Source organism: Asterias rubens, chromosome 3, assembly GCF_902459465.1.
Source record: "Asterias rubens chromosome 3, eAstRub1.3, whole genome shotgun sequence".
NCBI lineage: Eukaryota > Metazoa > Echinodermata > Asteroidea > Forcipulatida > Asteriidae > Asterias > Asterias rubens.
The window spans coordinates 9120987-9139729 of NC_047064.1; the positions used below are offsets into that span (position 1 = coordinate 9120987).

At 38.9% G+C, this 18743-nt stretch overlaps 1 protein-coding gene across 3 annotated transcripts in view; it reads right to left on the bottom strand.

Annotated features, from left to right (window-relative positions):
- Positions 1 to 18743, bottom strand: part of LOC117288441 (tight junction protein ZO-1-like) — a 70348-nt gene that overhangs the window by 30964 nt on the left and 20641 nt on the right. For all 3 annotated transcript variants that reach the window (XM_033769304.1, XM_033769306.1, XM_033769303.1), the window contains exons 3-9: positions 17004 to 17121; positions 7419 to 7472; positions 6540 to 6661; positions 3715 to 3817; positions 2691 to 3035; positions 1763 to 2099; positions 700 to 757 (exon numbers count right to left, since the gene is read on the bottom strand). In XM_033769304.1, the coding sequence (XP_033625195.1) occupies positions 700 to 757; positions 1763 to 2099; positions 2691 to 3035; positions 3715 to 3817; positions 6540 to 6661; positions 7419 to 7472; positions 17004 to 17121 (1137 nt within the window). The remainder of the gene's footprint in view (positions 1 to 699; positions 758 to 1762; positions 2100 to 2690; positions 3036 to 3714; positions 3818 to 6539; positions 6662 to 7418; positions 7473 to 17003; positions 17122 to 18743) is intronic.

Sequence of the window (18743 nt, forward strand, 5' to 3'; positions counted from 1 at the left end):
ACCGCGGGCACTATTTGCAAAGACTTGTGCCCGCTCTGGTACTATTCCTGCAAAACACGTGCGCGCGATCACTAGCCTATATTAGTTCATCCCGCGTGACCGTGTTTCAGCCAACCAGAATACAGAACGAGCAAGAGGTGTGTTATAACTTACAATATTTCATGGCCATAGAAAAAATATATGGCAAAATGCATCTAGACAAAGTCCTACATGGTCATTGTGCATGATATGATAATAATTTCATAAACAAAATTGTATTAGCGAAGCCATCAAACATGGGTATTGAAAGAACTACATGTTACTAGAGTGGATATTGAGAGAGGAGAACTATTTGCTACAGTGGATGTTGAGGGGTCTAGTTGATGAGTGTATGTAGGAACAAACGAAAACCATGCTTTGTTTTGGGTGACTGATGTTCTACCGCACATGATGGTTTAGTAGTGAGTTATTGAGTACATTTCACGCAGCAAAATCTCTTTCCATGCAGCAATACAGGAGTTCTGAACCCCCCCCTTTTTAAATCAAACCCCCCCCCCCCCAAACAAACAAACACAAATGAAATTAAAAACAACCAATCGATAATAGAAATAATAATAATGAAATAATAATGACTGACTGAAAAAAAAAAATTGATTAAAATATTAAAAACACCTACCGGGTACTAGTTTTTAGTTGGATTATAAATATTTATAAACTTACCCCATAAACTCTGTCTTCCCTGGGCTTGGAGGCCGGGGTGGCGGCATTGAGAAGGTTTCTGTGTTTTTGTTTTGGGGTGGGGGGGGGAGGGGAGGGGGGAATAAAAGACTGTTTAATGCTTTGCCACGGATAGGTTTTTTAACATTCATTTTTGTTCACTGTTACAGCAGAATACTTTCATGGGACAATAATAATAATAAAAAAAAAAAATAATAATAATAATAATAATAACAATAATAATAGTAATATCGAAGTCTTATATAGCGTACGTATCTACCAAACAAGGTACTTAAAGCGCTGAGTATATACAAACTTTCAGAAAGATGGGTTATTGCAGTAAAGAATTCTGAGACCCAATTATTTAGCACCTTATAAGGGTTTACAAGGTGCTACGGCGCATACAGCAGCCACAGCCAGGAACACCGGGGCGAACCCCTTCTCTTATCGATAAGTGCACTGGGTTCTTTAACATGCGTTACACAGCACATGGGACCAACGTGATCTGATATAAGTTACAACAAAAATATTTGTATGGAACGAAGAAAACTTGACTAGAGTGGGACTTGAACCAGGGTCCTTCAGATTAAAGTGCCGGTGCTCTCTGAACTGAGCTAGAATCTGGCCTTATGTTGACTTGTCTCCCTGTTTGTTTTTCTATCAGTTTCTTTGTTCAGGGGTGTCAATCAGAAGTCATTCAACCTGTAACTGCCACGTAGCCAGGGATCAGGGCAAAGTTTATGTCACAACCTGGGCCCAATTTCATAGAGCTGCTAAGCACCAAAAATTGCTTAGCATGAAATTTCTTCCTTGGTAATAACAGGATGACCAACCAAATTTCTATTTGTCGCATATTGCTTGTTACTGGTATTCAGCTGTTGTTTGCTTTAACCTGAAAATCACAAGGACATTTATTTGGTTGGTAGTCCTTTTTCTTATCAAGAAAGAAATTTCACGCTAAGCAATTTTTTTTTGTGCTGAGCAGCTCTATTAAATTGGGCCCTGGAAAGCAATCAGCAAAATTAGCCGCAACATCAACACGGATAATAAGAACGGAAATGCATACGTGGTTGTCGCTCTCCTCTGGGTAGTGGAGGTCTTGGTGGTAGAGCGCTGTGCAGTGGATCGTCATCCTGCTCTTGGAGCATCTGATTGGTCAGAGTAGGAGCCTGCGACTGCAGCTGGGGGTCAGTATAACCTCTCTGCAGTGGGGGCTGCTGCTCCTCCCCTCTGCCCAGGGACATCCGATCCAGACGGTCCACGCTCCGCGAGGCGTAAGCTGGTGTGGAGAATTGTGGCGCTTGAGGCTCGCGGATGATCTCGAGGTTGAGGGCGTTCCCAGATGTCTGGATGATCCTCTTAGCGTCGGAGAGGCTGAGAGTTTCCACGGGACAATTGTTGATCTGAACAGCGATTGGCACAAAAAGAAAACACAAAAAAATTCCTTTTCATTTATGTTTATCAAATTCAGTTTATATTAGGCCTTAAAGGGGCACAGCAATTTTCTTCTGATAAGGGGCACTTCTATGGGGAAAATGTAACTTTGTATAAGAACCTGGCAAAGGGCACCACAGCAATTGCTGTAGATGCCGTGGTTTATTAAACGCCTGTAATATGCCGAGGCCTGTTATATTCATCAACTGAGATGACTAACTTCACTTGGGATAATTACATTTTGGTATTCTATGAAATGAGCAATTCAATATTAGGCTGGCAATCATAACCCTGGATTCTCTATGAAACAAATATACTGGTCAAAGCGCACAAGCACTGCACTTCGCCCGCCGCAATTTTTTGGGATGCTGGCAGGGCAGGGTTTTCCATACATATGGAAAAACGTTGTCTCTATACCATTTTGTGTGTTTTTCAGATTTCTATGGCACTTAAAAAATAGGGGGCGGGAACTCAGTTAAACAGCTGAAAAAGCTGTATGCCTGACAAAACTGAAAGACAAAAAAGAGACATTTGTGTATGTTCTGGATTTGTTTACTAACCTTGACAATTGTATCCCCTTTCTGGAGCCCCTGATTGGAAGCCACACCGTACTCGCTCATCCCCTGCACAAACAGTTTCCATCCCAGTTGCATCCCGAAGCCCTCGTTGCGCGTCTTGTTTAACGTGATGTACTCCCTCTGTGCAGCCGAGCGGCCCTGGGAGTTGGTCAGAGACAGCTGTGAACCCATCCGGCGGCTCGGCGGCTGAGAGGCTGACCTCTGGCTCGGGGGCGTGTAGTAAGAGCCGGTATTATCAGTGGTGTCGAAGTGGGGCGGCTGGGAGTACGCCGGCAGTGTCTGGGCTTTAGTGATGGGCGCTTGGGCCTGGGTCTTCCGTCTGTATTCCTGGAGGGAAATAATCATCATTTCAAATATCGTTACAATATACAATATTGACGCGTGTCGTGGCTGAGCGGATAAGAACACTGGACTCAAGCTCCAGTATTCTGATCAGCGGAGTGTGGTTTCGAGTCACACTCGTAAAACTTGTATCCTTAAGCAAGATACTTAACCATTACTGCTGGGTCGTTCAGATTGGACGTAAAGCTGTTGGTCCCGTGTGTTGTGAACTGCATGTTAAAGAACCCACTGCACTTATCGAAAAGAGAAGGTGTTCACCCTGGTATGATCGGCAGCATATTGCGCCACCGCACCTTGTAAACTAACATGGTGCTACATGTATAAAGGAATACATGTAGGTCTCGCTTGTCCAAAACCACTTGTGGAGAACCCCAAGGAGTATGAAATCAGCCAGGACTACTACCTTGGCAGCAACAGGCAGCAATTTCCAGGTGTTTGGTTTCACCAAAACAATAGGGAACTTTTGGGACGTTTGGTGGCAGTAGACTTACCAGGTAAAATCCATTGTTCTCGGTAATGTACGCGTGCTCAGAATCTACGTAAACAAAGGACATTTAACTGGCAAGTCTGCTGCCACCTAGTGTTTCAAAGTCTCCTATTGAGGGAACACTCCGTAAAAACAGACCATCAAAAAAAAAAAAAGACAACCAAAGGGAAATCTTACAATGACCACAGTATCTCCTGCACTGCGAAGAGCTCCAACTGCAACAGCGTGTTCCACATTCTCCATACTAATTCCATTAACCTTCAGCAGTCTGTCGTTTTTCCTATTTAACAGATGCAAAGAGAGTATAAAATTATGTCAACTGCATTCGTTAAAGGCACTGGACACTATTGGTAATTACTCAGAATAATTGTTAACATAAAACCTTACTTGATAACGAGTAATGGAGAGCTGCTGATAGTATAAAACATTGTGAGAAACAGCTCCCACTGAAGTAAAGTAGTTTTCGAGAAAGAGGTAGTTTCTCACTAAAATATTTGAATTGATTTCGAGACCGCAGAATTTGATTTTGAGGTCTCGAAATCAAGCATCTGAAAGCACACAACTTGAGCAACTAGGGCGTTTTTACTTTCATCATTCTCTTGCAACTTCGATGACCAATTGAGCTCAAATTTTCACAGGTTTGTTATTTTATGCATATGTTGTGATACACCAAGTGCGAAGACTGGTCTTTGACAATTACCAGTAGTGTCCAGTGTCTTTAAAGGAACACGTTGCCCTGGATCGGACGAGTTGGTCTATAAAAAGCATTTGTAACCGTTTTTTTAATAAAATGCATATGTTTGGAAAGATGTTTTAAAAGTAGAATACAATGATCCACACACATTTGCCTCAAAATTGCCTGGTTTTCCTTTTACTGTGCGAACTAACATGGTCGGCCATTTATGGTAGTCAAAAATTTGACTCCCATACATGTAAATGGCCGACAGTGTTAGTCATCCAGGTAAAAGGAAAACCGTGCAATTTCAAGGCATGTTTGTGTGGACCATTGTATTCTACTTTTACAACATCTTTCTAACCATGCATTTTATAACAAACGGTTACAAAGACCAACTCGACCGATCCAAGGCAACGTGTTCCTTTAAGAAAATCCTCATTTTTCACAGGCACCCTCTCTGATTTACCCACCCCCCCCCCCACCCCCCAAAAAACAAAATCAAAACAGAGTGAAAGCTTTCACTATCTGAAATGTGAATCCGCTTTGGGCAAAATGTATATTCAGATGAAACCGAATGAACACTCTGTCCCTGTATACGGAAAACAAAAATATGTAATTTCCTATTTAATTTCACACATTCACACATAAAATGAATCCACCTGGCCAATGGAATGAATTCAAATCAGTTCATTTTTTTTTTAAAGTGATAGTACAAAACAAAAAAATTCATAAAATAGACTGAAGGCATGTATAAGAAGTTCCCAGTGCTTTTGATTGGTTTGTTTTCCCCGCTTTCTTTTAGAAGAGTAGTGAATAATAAATCAAGTTAATAACCGTTGGCATTTGACCACTGATATACAAAGGCTTTTACAAAGCTTTACTGTATTCATTAAGCAGTCATTAGGGACTTGTAATTGAGTGGTGCGTGATCTTGTGTTGAATACCTTACCAACAATCTGTCACATATAATATACTGCATTGATATACGACTTGTGGACAAAACTCTAAGAGTAGGGTTCAGGAAATCATCAAAGCTGATGAAGCCCACATGGTGAAGCAGCTATTGAACTCTACTGTTTCATGGTGAACGACCTTTTTGAGAAAAATATTATGGTCACCTATGTTTCCCATTTGCTTTTACCGAATGCAAAATTGCATTTGGAGGATTTACAATTTTGTTTTGTGCTATTTTGAGGGAGAGAACGCATAAACTTTGAGACATAAAGATATATGTACCTAGCACCTGTTTTAGACGACACAAATATACAGACCCATCTATATTTAGACCAGTACACAGTACAAACTGACGTAAACAGGTTGTTGTTTTTCTTCGGGTGCAAAAATGTTTGCTTGTGTACCAGCACAGAGGTGACATTTGACGAATCTATCTATCTTTCAATCAGGAAGGTTTTTATACCAGAATCAAGGAGATATTTAAAATTTACATGCAGCATAAAAGGGGAAAAGCTTCCCTAATCAAAAGTGTTCATCATAATATGGAAAGATCTGTTTTTTTTTCAGGGCAAGTTTCTGTCAGAATCAGGGAGAGTTGGCAGTTGTGGCAGTATATATTGTTCTTTTTGGAGACTATGTACAAGCACATGTAGGCCTATAGTCCTATAAAAAAAGGACTATCCTGCCTATTAACCTGAACTACCTTAGCACAAGGTGTCATGCTGGAGTACCTGACATGCGACAGTTCAGAACACCTGCACCTCATTTCCTTCATCAAATAAATAGTACCCAGATAAATTGACAGGCTCCCTATCCTGCCATCAACTGTTCTGATCACTTTTATTGCAGTGTAAACTTCCAAAACAAAGAGTAGCGCTCTCACAGATGTATCTATCAAAACTCGCACTGGAAGGCTCGGCTATTATTCTGTGTTTTTTGTTCCTCACCATACTTCAGAAGAACAAACTGAAACTGAATCAGAAATCAGAAATGATTTCGCCCTTTTTTTTCACACCCTTGGTCACTTTTGACTTCAGCATTTTAGACTTTGATCGTGTGTGACCTGGCAGTAATGGCTACAGCAACATTGTTGCGTCACAATGGGTTAAGGTTTACATAGGACATCTTTAGCAACACCCTTTAGCAACAGGCGTAGTCATAGCCGCCAATAGGTCTCTTTCATGCTTCCTCGTATCAACTAACAATTATGAATGCAAATAGTCATTTTGAAAACAGGAACCAGACTATTAAGGTCTTCCAGCCTCGGTTTGGTTACATTGGTATCAATGGGAGAAATTAAAGATGGCCACACCGTGATAAAAGTCTATTCAGACACAGCCTTCCCTGTTGCCGGTCTGGTAACTGTACTTACTTGAGTCTGACGTCAGCTGGTCCATTTGGCAGAATGTCTTTCACAATGATGGAAATTTCCCCAGCATTTGTTGGGTTGTCGATGCCCCCGATCACTGCCAAACCAAAGCCACAAGTTGGATTCTGTCAAAGTGGAAATCGAGAAAAGCAAACTTCAATTACAATGTTGTTCTCTTTTAAAGGTGTTAGATATTTATTACATGTATTGGTTCTATGGAAGAGTATACTCATTCTAGTCTCTACCCTTTCAGTTTTTATTTCATTTTATTTCATTTTATTTCATTTCATTTGTTCTGGTTTAAATTTTCTTAAAATTCATTGGGGTATCATTCTCATACAAATTATGCTTCAATATGGGAATTTGTTGATGCTCATTTGAATGTGCTGCTCTCATAGTAGGCAAAATATATTAAAGGTCAATTTCAGCAAGTAACCTTTCTCAAGGGTCTGATGTATAAGTTAAGTTTTTCAAAAGCTATGCCGCATCTACTATGCCATTTTGATGAATTGATCATGCTTGTATTAATAACAAAGTGCCGTTATCCACTGTGAAGCGCTATTACATGCTCAAAATATAAACCAGATGCACATTGCCCCGAAATTGAAACAAAAATTATATTATTTTGTGATTTAACGCACAAGTTCTCAGTGCTGATTTGAAAGTGCTGTGGAGTAAAGCTTCAGCTACTGGGCATAAAGATAATCCATACTTAGAAAAAGATGAAGCTTGGAAAGACTATCCACTTTAAGATGCCAGTAAGAAAGGGCTTGTCTGTAATAGTTGGAGCGTAACAAATTTGGTTTAATTGAAAAAAATTAAAAACAGGATATTTTGGGGGAAATGCTTCCTCCTTCCAAGCAACAGTCCTTTTCTACTTACTCTGTTCAGCCTGACTGATCCATACTGCCATTCCCATGATGGTTCGTTTGATGCCTGCAAACAGAACAAGATTTCCTCAATGTTAATTTTTTTTAAAGTTTTTGTCAGAGAGATCGCCTCACAGCACAAGGCCCCAGACGGATGGCCACTTCGAGGTGATGAGAGCTACACATTAACTGATTGACAAATCAACTGTCACACATTAATAAATCAACTGTCACCAGGGGCACATTGCGAACTACATGTACTCCTGGGGTTGAAACAGGGTAACTCCCCTTCACAATCCGTAAGGACACTAGGCAGGGGTTTCATGTAGAGAGTGGGTATCGAACCCACACTCTGCTACTGACATTCAACATCAGATCTTTGGTCCGGTGAGCTAGACTGCTCGGCCACGACAAGCCACACTACTCAACCACCATTCAACGACAAAGAAATGATGTTCACAACCTAAACCAATTTCATTTTACCCTCTGTATTTTGTCTCTCCCTCAAGAAAGGGGGAAGAATACAAAATAAAATGAATCTAAATCTAAAAGTCTCATTTTTAAGCAAAGCAAAGAAATTTACAAACCGATCGATCAAATAAATACTTAAGTTACAACCCACAAGAGGCCAGCCCAGCTATTTTTAGAACTACACATGCCCAAATGTACATGTAGGCCTACCGATGATACGCATCAAATGTGTTGTTTTGGGTTCTTTTGTGGCTAAAAACAGAACAATGTACCAGATTTTATGAGATGGCTTCATATGCAAAATCATCCTGAGGTCAGTAGGTTGACCTGAGGTCAATTCAAAGTGAGTCAGGTCGGGTCAGCAGATCACAAGTCTGTCAGTGCGGCAAACATGTGGGAATCAGCTGATTTCTGACAAGCCAACCAAACCATTTTATACAATTGTACACCTGGCGCAAATACCCAGGGTTCAAGCCATCGCTAAGGGCAACTTCTATAAATCATGGCCAAATTTCATACAGCTGCTAAAAAGTACAAAAAGTAACTTAGCAGCACAACAAAATTATGCTTACCATAGTAAAGGTTACCAGCTAAACTACCATGTCACATGTACAATTTGTGACTGGTGTCCTGCTCATTTCTGCTTAGCAGACGATCAATGTTTTCAGCTAAAGCACCTCTATGAAAGTGGGCGCAGGTTTGTGAGGTGAAACAAGAGTTTAACAAAACAGAAATACTGGGATGATGAAGTGTTGGTTTGGGATATGCTGTTGCTTTATTGGATAAAAGTAGATTGTCTTTTGCAACAGTCAGATGTAGTAGCCAAAGCTTGTGTGGCAACGACACACAGGATGGCATATATCCAACAGTAGGACATTTTTTACCAGAGGCAAGCTCCTTTGAGGACGTTTTGTTTCTACATTTTCTTCCGATTTACTACAAAAATTCTTACACATAATTTGTTAATTACTCTTTTGTGGGATTGACCAATAAGAATTTAGAATTATATGAAAGTAGTTGTATCCGTTAAAGGCAAGAAAATGTCATTTGAGCATGATGGGAATGCTGAGGTTTTCATGTAAATCTTTCCCAAAGAGTGCAACTTAAAAAAAACAATTGTTTAATTGATATTACTATCGATGGAAGCCCCAATAAAAAGGTACCCTTGATTGGAATTGTACACTTTCAAAGCACATTATTAATTAACAAATAACCAGGCTGTTTCATTGCACATAAATGAAATCCACATTCTATGGCAAAACAGCATTACTTTTGCTACATAAATAGGCCTACTTCCCGGTTCCAAAACATTTCAGGTACACATGTCTGTTATGACTTGCCATTACAACTGGACAAAGAAGATCCTTGAAGCTTAGTGACTCCTTTAGAAAGAGACACGCCAAACATATCGGCACCCCTTCCCACCCAACAGAAGCCTCAGTTAGCTAAATCCTGTTTTTGAAATTTACAGCGGTTGACTGGTCTACTGTTATGGATTTAAGACCAACCAACATCCCTTATTGCACAACTCATTTCGAATGAAATCCCTGCCAACTCTCTGTTCAGGCAAATAATCTGGGGACCACAAAGGGGTGTCTCAGGGTTAAGCTTCCAGCTAGGAGAGGGGCGCTGGGAGGTGTTAGAAGAGAGGCGATGAATGGGGGTACACATGTAATGGAGGCACAGTACAGACCCCCTACAGAAGGGTGCGTGTACAAAGGCATTCATTTGCATGTTTATTATAGTCAGACTTCAAAATGACGTTTTATAACTCTATTATGAAAATCATCGAACCATGGAGGTAGAAATCCAACTGATTCAGAAATAAATACGTTTACTCCTTGCTCAGGCATGTATGTTTCGTTTTTGAAAGGGCAAGGGCACCAAGGCACATTCTCCTTGGTAAAGCTAAAAGGGCACCTATTATAAGGAAATTGTACATTTCTATTAGGGAGCATTTGACAGGCACCAAGGGGGCATGGAGGCAATCAGGCCTGCCTGTTGTTCAAATTTTAACGACAAACGGCTTCTCTAGTCAGTCTGCCTTGTGGTTTATATTGACATCTGAAACAAAAAGTCTCACCCCCTTTTAAAGGTTATCCCCAGGCTGCCGCTTCCCAGGTTGTATCGTAATTTGGGTGTGATACCTGGCTACACGGCAGTTAATGGTTGTATGGCTTCTGACTGGCACCCCTGAACAAAAATATTGACAAAATAGCGGCACGCTAATCCGGAGGTCGTTGGTTCTAAATCCCACTCTAGTCAATTCTTAAGTCAACCCCCTAAACCCACCTCTTTTTTTTTAACTGACATACATGTAGTACTTAACCAACTTTTGCTCAAACAAGATGGTCAAAGAAAAGGTAGGGGACCAAATTTACATTATCCAAAGTGTTCTCATGTAAACGTGTACATATGTAGAATCTACAACTCTTTAAAAACAAAACATCGTACATTTTCTGTTTCTTATTAATTTTCCTGACATTTTTCATGAAAAGTAAACCAGGAATGAGTCAGAGTGGTCTCCACAGGCAAAGGTTAAGATTCTTGAAAATAAACATAAATATTAATAATGGTGTAATTTACATAAAATTACAATAAATGATGAAATGATGAACAACAATTTGATACCCAACCCAAACAAATTTCATCTTTGTATGGGCTTTCAAGACATCAATATGGGCATTATTATTTTAATTTGCATTATTTCATAAAAATGCTTTAGTTTTAAAAGTTTAGAAGTATTTTTCATTTAATAACCTTTTGATCATGGAGTATGAAAATGAAATTAATGACATTAAAGCACGGAGTCATTGATCGTCATTTCCTCATAATTAAATTGTGCCTAATAGATTTAATAGATTTAATGGTCCAAGTAGAATGGCACACCTGTTCTTTGTTTTGCATTAACAAGGAATACTAATTCCCCCAGGGAACAACTACAACTGAGAGATTTAATATAGTTCACAAACACAGATCAAAATTGTGTTTGTAGTTCCCACTCTGACCCTTTGAGTTATGCTTGTGATAATGGGTTGACCATGGTATGTCCTTGCCCCTTTCAGGCCATTGATAAATAGCTTTTGAAATCAAGTTCAACTAGGCCCCCGAGGATCACAAATCGGTGTTCCCAAGCTTCGAGCTCACCCCCCCACCCCCACCCCCACCACCAAAAAATAAACATTTAAAAAGGTAAATAGATTAACAATAATGGGACTTTGGGTACCAATAATACATTTAAAAAATTGAGAGGGGATTCTAAAGGGAACAAAACACATATTTCAGAATATATGCCTTTTTGAATAGACCTTTTTAATAAATATTTATTGTATATTGTGCACGAACCAGCAGCCACCATTTTAAACAAAATATGTGAAGTACATTGTCATGTGTAGAACCTGTAGGCCATACATGTATATAGAACTGTTTTTCCTTTTAAAAGCCATTAAACACTTTTGGTAAACAGTATTGTCTAAGTCCCACACTTCGTGTATTACAAATTGTATAAATAAAATAACAAACCTGTGAAAATTTAGGCTCAATCGGTCATCGGAGTCGGGAGAAAATAACAGCAAAACCCACTCTTGTTTCCGCACGTTTCACCGTGTCATGACATGTGTTTAAAAAAATAAATCAGTAATTCTCGCTATCGGAGAATTTATATTGTTTTAATGTTTTCTCAAAAAGTAAAGCATTTCATGGAATAATATTTCAAGAGAAGTCTTTCACCATTACCTTCTGTAAACCCTGTAAGTAATTTGTAAATCTGTGAACTTGTTTTCTTTCTTTTCTGTACCGAAAGTGTATAACGGCTTTAAACACACATGTGCATGTGTATAACAATGTGTTTTACTTTGCTCGCAGAACATGCATTCACATAAAAAAAGAAACACAATGAAAGAGGGTAGAAATAACAAGTAAAAAAAAAAAAAATGTTTTCAGTTCAATAGTCATATTTCTTTCAAATTATTCTACTACTAATGATTCTCCCCAACCCGAATGCATCTTTTTGTATATCATTGTTCCATGATTAGATCATCAAAAATAACAATAACAATGTTTAGAGTACAGTAATGATCTATCATGAATTCAAAACAAACAAAATTGAAATCCATCTCAGGTCATGAGCGGAGGTGGGTGTGGCCCACTCCCTACTACTGAGTGGGACACTCTGGTTTCATCACCAGGAATCCATTAATGCCCCAACTATGTCAGGAATGTGTCAGCAAAGTTGTCATGACAACCACCCCACTGCAGGCAACGGGTGTCAATGTCATTGTGAGCAGGGCTGGGGTGAAGGTCAGCGGCGTGATCTGTCACCTGACACCGAGAGACCTCCACACGGTGTGTGTCAATGTCATGGTACAAACTGCTCCCGTGAATTGATGATGGCTGACTGTGATGGTGAAGGGTACAGTACCCTCAACACAGTGTTGTGTTGAAAGAAAAGATAACTACAAAGTGCATCATAAATCAAACATTCTGTAAACAAATAGAGTCTTTATAAATTGTAAACCTTAAAAGGCAGAAGGGCATCATTGATAATTGTCAAAGCACACAGTATCCTCCTTTTATACATTGACGCATCATAAATGAAACAATAGCGCTAGAGAGTTTTATAGCCGAACAGTCAATAAGAGTCATAAGAAAAATAGTGAAAAATCCAATGTTTTCACTGGTTTCAAACATTAGGTTTGGACCCGGGAAATCAACACTTGGTTTTACTAATTTCTTAAAAACTATAGCATTTCAGGCAAATGGATGTTTTTCAGAATAACCATGAATATCGTTATGTGCGAGTCTGTGCACATTTTTTATATTTTTCAGGCCTACACATCCTTTGTCATATTTGTTCACGCAGTTACTGTGAGCCTGTAGACGAGACGTAATATGCATGGAAATAGTAATTTGCGGTAACTCCATGGTCTTACATACACATGTAGTTAGTGCATGTACTTTGCTGTGATGTAGATTGGAAATTGGAAAATATCTAATAGGCTTAACTGCACTCAACATAATGTACATTGTACTAGAAATCAATATGCCTACATTATATATGTACAACAATAAACGGTCAGACAAACAAACTAGTGAACAAATATATTACACCCCCATGTACATTGTAGGGTCTAAATTTCAGTTATACATTTTGTACTAATCGTTATTCTTCTGTCTGTGATTCCTGTGAACAATCCTCACTTTGACATAAATGTAAGTCATTAACAAAATCGTCAAATTAGCGTCTGCATCATCAGAATACGTACAATAGATGTGTACATCTGAACAATATGAAGACAGCTGGCTAACTGGGGGTACTGGCATGTGAAGTATTTTTATGTGGAACCTTTATTAGTCAATAAAAATGCGACAACACGAGCATACGTAGGCCCTACTGGTATTGTATAGAGAGTCATGTTTCTACTGTTTACAATCGTCTGAATTTGTCAGCTCATACAATGTACTATAAAGAGTAAGACACCCTTGTCGTACTGTACTTGTATCACACAATGATGGTCATCTTTTTAGTGCACACAGGGAAAACAATTTTCACTTTTTACTTGTAATGTGTGATGAAATAAATAAATTGAATTGAATTGAGTTGAATTGCGAGTAAATACATGAAGAACGTTAAATTGTATGCGAAATGAACTTTTTCAAATGCATATTAAAAAAACAAGATCAGACAGTCAATTTGTGTTCATTGAATTTTAACACTCTGATTTACACCAAAAAAAGGTTTGTATTGGATGATGCCACAAAGCTCTGTTATAAAAGTAGACTAATTCTTTATTAGGGAACCGTTATACTCCACTATTCTGTCACATTGCTGCAGCTGTACTTGTACATGTATCATACTCCTGGCATGATGGTCATTTGCACATTATAAAAACCTTACGTAAGATGTCATTAATATAGAGTGACCTCAATTCATTAGGTGTTTTTACTAGCTTGGGAATAAATGACAGCATGTTGGTGAAATCATTATTGCTTCCTGTTTTGTTTGCTGGCTAGCCAAGACAACATTTTTAACACCCCCAAAAGAGGTTTATCATAATGATAATAAATGTACTGGTAGGCCTACTCTACAGTGTTTGTAAAATAACTATAATTTCTTGCGTTTGCTCATTAGCTCTGAACACCATTTTAACAGGGTAGTTACTGCTCAGCATTGAGGGAGGATATTTACATTAGCAGAGTTTGCCCTCTTACAAAGCCAGCATGTCCAGTTTGCTCATCATTTAACCGGTCAGCCAACTTGTTCGCTCAAGTCCATGTAGTAGTCCACGGATGACTTTCAACATTGAACATGGTGGAGAGGTTTTCAACTAGTGGTTTAAACCCACGCCGAGGCCTGTACTTGATAATTTTACCGAGACAAAGTCGAGGTAAATAATATCAAGAACCAGGCCTCGGCGGGTTTAACCCACTAGTTGAAAACCGATTCAACACACTTTGATTCCCATTCATAAATACCTTTTCGGTCAAAAAACATCAACACTTTTTGGTCAAAAGGTAAAATAAATGCAAAAATTATAACTATTCAATGATTTCTTTCAACATAACACCCCTCCAGCTACGAAATGGCTAGGCCCCTCGGGTTAACAACTCCTTATAAGGAGATGCTGTGCGCGTCGCGCGTATCGCGTGATGTGGCACTCGACCAATAGGAATGAAGAAACTGTCTTATTATGCACAGGCGCAAGCGCGCGTGTCACGCCCATGTTATAACACTTTTTACTAATATCATCCGTTCAAACAACACCTCGTGATGCCCTCTCTACCAATCAGAATGGATAAACTGTATTAGGTATTTATGAATGATCCTTCCATATGTGTAGGTGTTCTCACTAGCATTTGGCCAGTGGACCACCGTTTGTAATGATGATACGTCAAGGCAACAAGAAAATTAACATGCATATTTATATACATTGTAACCGAAAAAAGAAAGAAAAAAAAACACTAGTCAAAAAAAAAAAAGGACCTAACATTGTACACTTTTTGTTTAAAAATAAATACTGCATTTTCACACATTTTTAACTTTGAATGAAGAAGACTAATACATTTCATAAAAACAAACAACAACAAAATAACAACAAACATTTATGTACATGTTCAGCTACAATGAAGTTTACAAAATAAAAGGGCCACAATGTAGATTTTTTTATGTTTTTTGTTTTTTAAGGCAGATTATACTCTGCATTTATAACAAATGCCAACTTTGAATGAACAAGAATTATTCATTTACACTAATAAAGGTCACTGTGCATGGTGTGAGTGCTTGAACCATACTGACTGAAATTAAACAAGCGGGAAACACTGAGTGCCGAAATAAAGTCTGTACATTCGTACTGAATACTGTACATGGAATATTTATGTTTATGTACTTACAAACAGATTTTCCATACCCTATCAAAGTTCATCAGATCCTTTTCACCTAAATTTGCATGGGTCAGTTTCCTTCAATAGTGTACTGGACCATTCTAAGCCCTCCCAACGTGATATTAGTGATGCATGCATGGACACATTTTGCTATCAAATGACGGTTGGAAGGTGGACATTCATTGTTAGGCTGCAAAGTTTTTCCTGAAGAAAGTACGTAAATGTACGTACAAGTTCATGTACAGATACTAATACTACACTAAACCAGGCACTCAGCAAGTGGTTCAATTTTACCACAGACTGTAAACACAAAAGTACACGAACACTGCCTACTTTTAACCCCCAAAAATGTTTACTTTAAGGACTTTTTCCAATCGATCGCTCATCACAAATTGAACTTTGATCACTTTATCTGCGACTCTGCCGCGTCCCAACGCCACATAAGTGTTTATTTAGTAAAAAAAAGTATGATGGTTGAATTTATATAGTTTAGAAATGGAGTTTTCAGTCTTTTGTATATTATTGTTTTTAACACTAACAGGATTGTTTGTGATAGGCCTATAGTGTAAATGCTTCCACCAGGTCTACATAAACTGATCTGACTGATAAAAGTGACAACACTTTAGGTAGTCTGAGTTGCAAAGTCTCCATTGGTACGTTTCATTTAAAGGGAAGGTACACCTTTGGTAATTGTCAAAGACCAGTCTTGTCACTTGGTGTATCTCCACATATGCACAAAATAATAAACCTGTGAAAATTTGAGCTCAATTGGTCGTCGTTGCAAGATAATAATAAAAGAAAAAACACCCTTGTCACACGAAGTTGTATGCTTTCCGATGCTTGATTTCAAGACCTCAATTTCTAAATCTGAGGTCTCAAAATCAAATTTGTGGAAAATAACTTCTTTCTCAAAAACTACGTCACTTCAGAGGAAGCCGTCTCTCACAATGTTTTATACTATCAACCTCTCCCCATTACTCGTCACCAAGTAAGGTTTAATGCTAATAATTATTTTGAGTAATTACCAATAGTGTCCACTGCCTTTAACCAAAACAAGGGATGCTTTTTCTCCAGTGGTTTGCTCACTTTCATACTGTCATTGTGTGGTGTCGTCTACATGCAACTTGGCATGAGAGCAAAGAGAAAAGGTTGCGACAGCAACATTAAAAGCCCCGAGTACTATACATACTACAAAGTTAAAACTAAAACTGGGGGCGGTTCTACCCTTATTTCAGATGTGAATATAAAATTACTTTGAATTTTCCTTTTGAGTTGTGAATGGAAGTTTGAAAACCAGTTACTATGGTACTGACCTACAGTATGTAGCCCACTGTTATGACACCTGCAATTAATTTTTTGTAACGATATTTACAAAGTGTAGACGTGAGAACAAAAGAGGTCTCGCATAGTGCAGGGACTTGAACGATTTCCGTACTTTTTTTTAACACAAAACACAATGTCCAGCGATTTACATGTTTGAAGATAATAATAGTAGAAAGCTTACCTTTAAATATAACTTGCTGAGGTGATGTAGTTTTTGAGAAATGAATGTCACGAAAATACGTTTTACTTTTGTGACCTGTTTTACTCATTTCTCAAAAATTACAGCACCTCAACAAATCATATTTTCAGGGAAGCTTTCTACCATCATTATCTTCAAACTGTGCGAGTTTAACGTAAATCTGTGGACATTGTGGTTTTTGTCCTACAAAAAAAACCCAGACCCTTTCAAGGCAATTGTACTTACGGGGTATGGAGAATAGCTAGGTTGGCGATGCTGTTGGTTGGCGTCTGATCTCTGATCATATGGATCAGATTGGTAGGAGGGCACCGGTGACTGCTGTCTCTGTGATTGGGAATTGTATCTATGGAAATAAAGAAAAGATAAATTATATCTTTGTTGAAGGTAGGGTCATAGATAGGTGTTCCCCCCCCCCCCAATTATGTATCTATGAGAAAGGATTCCCTTTGAGGTAATTTATGTTTACAACTGATCATAATTTTTCACCCACAAATTTGAATCTAAGAGATGATTCATGCGTGAATCGTTTCTCAGATTTCTTAAGGTTGTGGGCGTCCAGTTGCGAATCCTGCGGCCAGAGATGGGTTTGGCACCTGCTGTCACCTATCTAAATGTGGATGGATGAGGTGTTCTTGTGAAAATAACGTGACAATTTTTTATTCTTTTCTCAACAAGTGGACACTGCATCAGGCCTGATACTTTACGAAGGCAACAAAGGCGATTGCCTCCGTGTTCCCTGGTCCATGCCTTGGTGCCCTTGAAATGCTCCAGTACAAATTTCATCATAGGGTGCCCTTTACCAAAAAGAAAAAGCCTTGGTGCCCTTGCCCTTCCAAAAACGAAGCATACAGCCACGGTGCTGCATTGTAACTTTCTTTAAAATTTTGCCTAAAATCAGCAAATTTAAGTTGGAACGGTAATTGTATTATACAAAGATCTGGGCCCCATTTCATGGCTCTGCTTACCGTAAGCACAGAATCGGCGCTTACGGAAGCAGGGAATTCTGTGCTTACGGCAAGCGTATTTCACGGGTTAGCGGCAAATTGTGGCTTTTGTGCGTGCGTACTCAACGTTATGTAAGCATTCTACGCTTACAAGGCTAGTGCAGAAATTCGGCGCTTGCAAGTGAGCGGGGAATCGTGATTGTAAGCGCGGAATTCGGCGGTAAGCAGAGCCATGAAATTGGGCCCTGCTCTACCAGCCTGGCTCTTACATGTAGTTGATGGTGCTCATTGCCTACATCCTTACGAACTTTAAAAAGGGGTATCCATGTTTTGATCACAGGAGTACGTACACGTAGCAGCGTGCCCTGGTGGCAGCTGATTTAGGTCGGTCGCCAAAATCAGTTTTTGTAAATGTATGTAGTGCTAGTCCCTCGTCTTGAAGTGGCCATCTGGTGTTAGGCGATCTCTCATTTAAAAACATCTTTTTAATATTAAAATATGTTGAGTTGAGAAAAACCATCCTTGACCCCACATAATAATGGAAACTTTTTAAGCGCCAGTATCTGCCGCAAGCGGCGCTCCAAAGTGATGCTCATAAGCGACGCACATTGTGCTACATGTCACCTTTCAAGGAGGGATAGGCCTACATTTGAATGAAGAGAAAAACAACACTCATTCAAATAATCCAATGACAATAAAAAATTACCACATCCATGATGCAACCAATCTATGGAAACTATATTTACTACATGTACTGTGCACTACTTTTATATGAAGGTGATTAAATTTTAGCTCACTGAGTGTAACCAAAAGAACCAATAAAAATGTGAGCAAAAAACAGAACTTGATTACTCAGTTTTAAAAACGTACATGCTTGCACAGAAGGCCTACAGTGTACAAGTAAGTTGTTTCAAGTTTTCATCCTTCCTACTGTCCATGAACAGCGGTTTTTTTTATACTATAATTTTCTTCAAATCATCAATTTTAAAGTTCACAAGTAGCATGTATGGCCAATCTCATT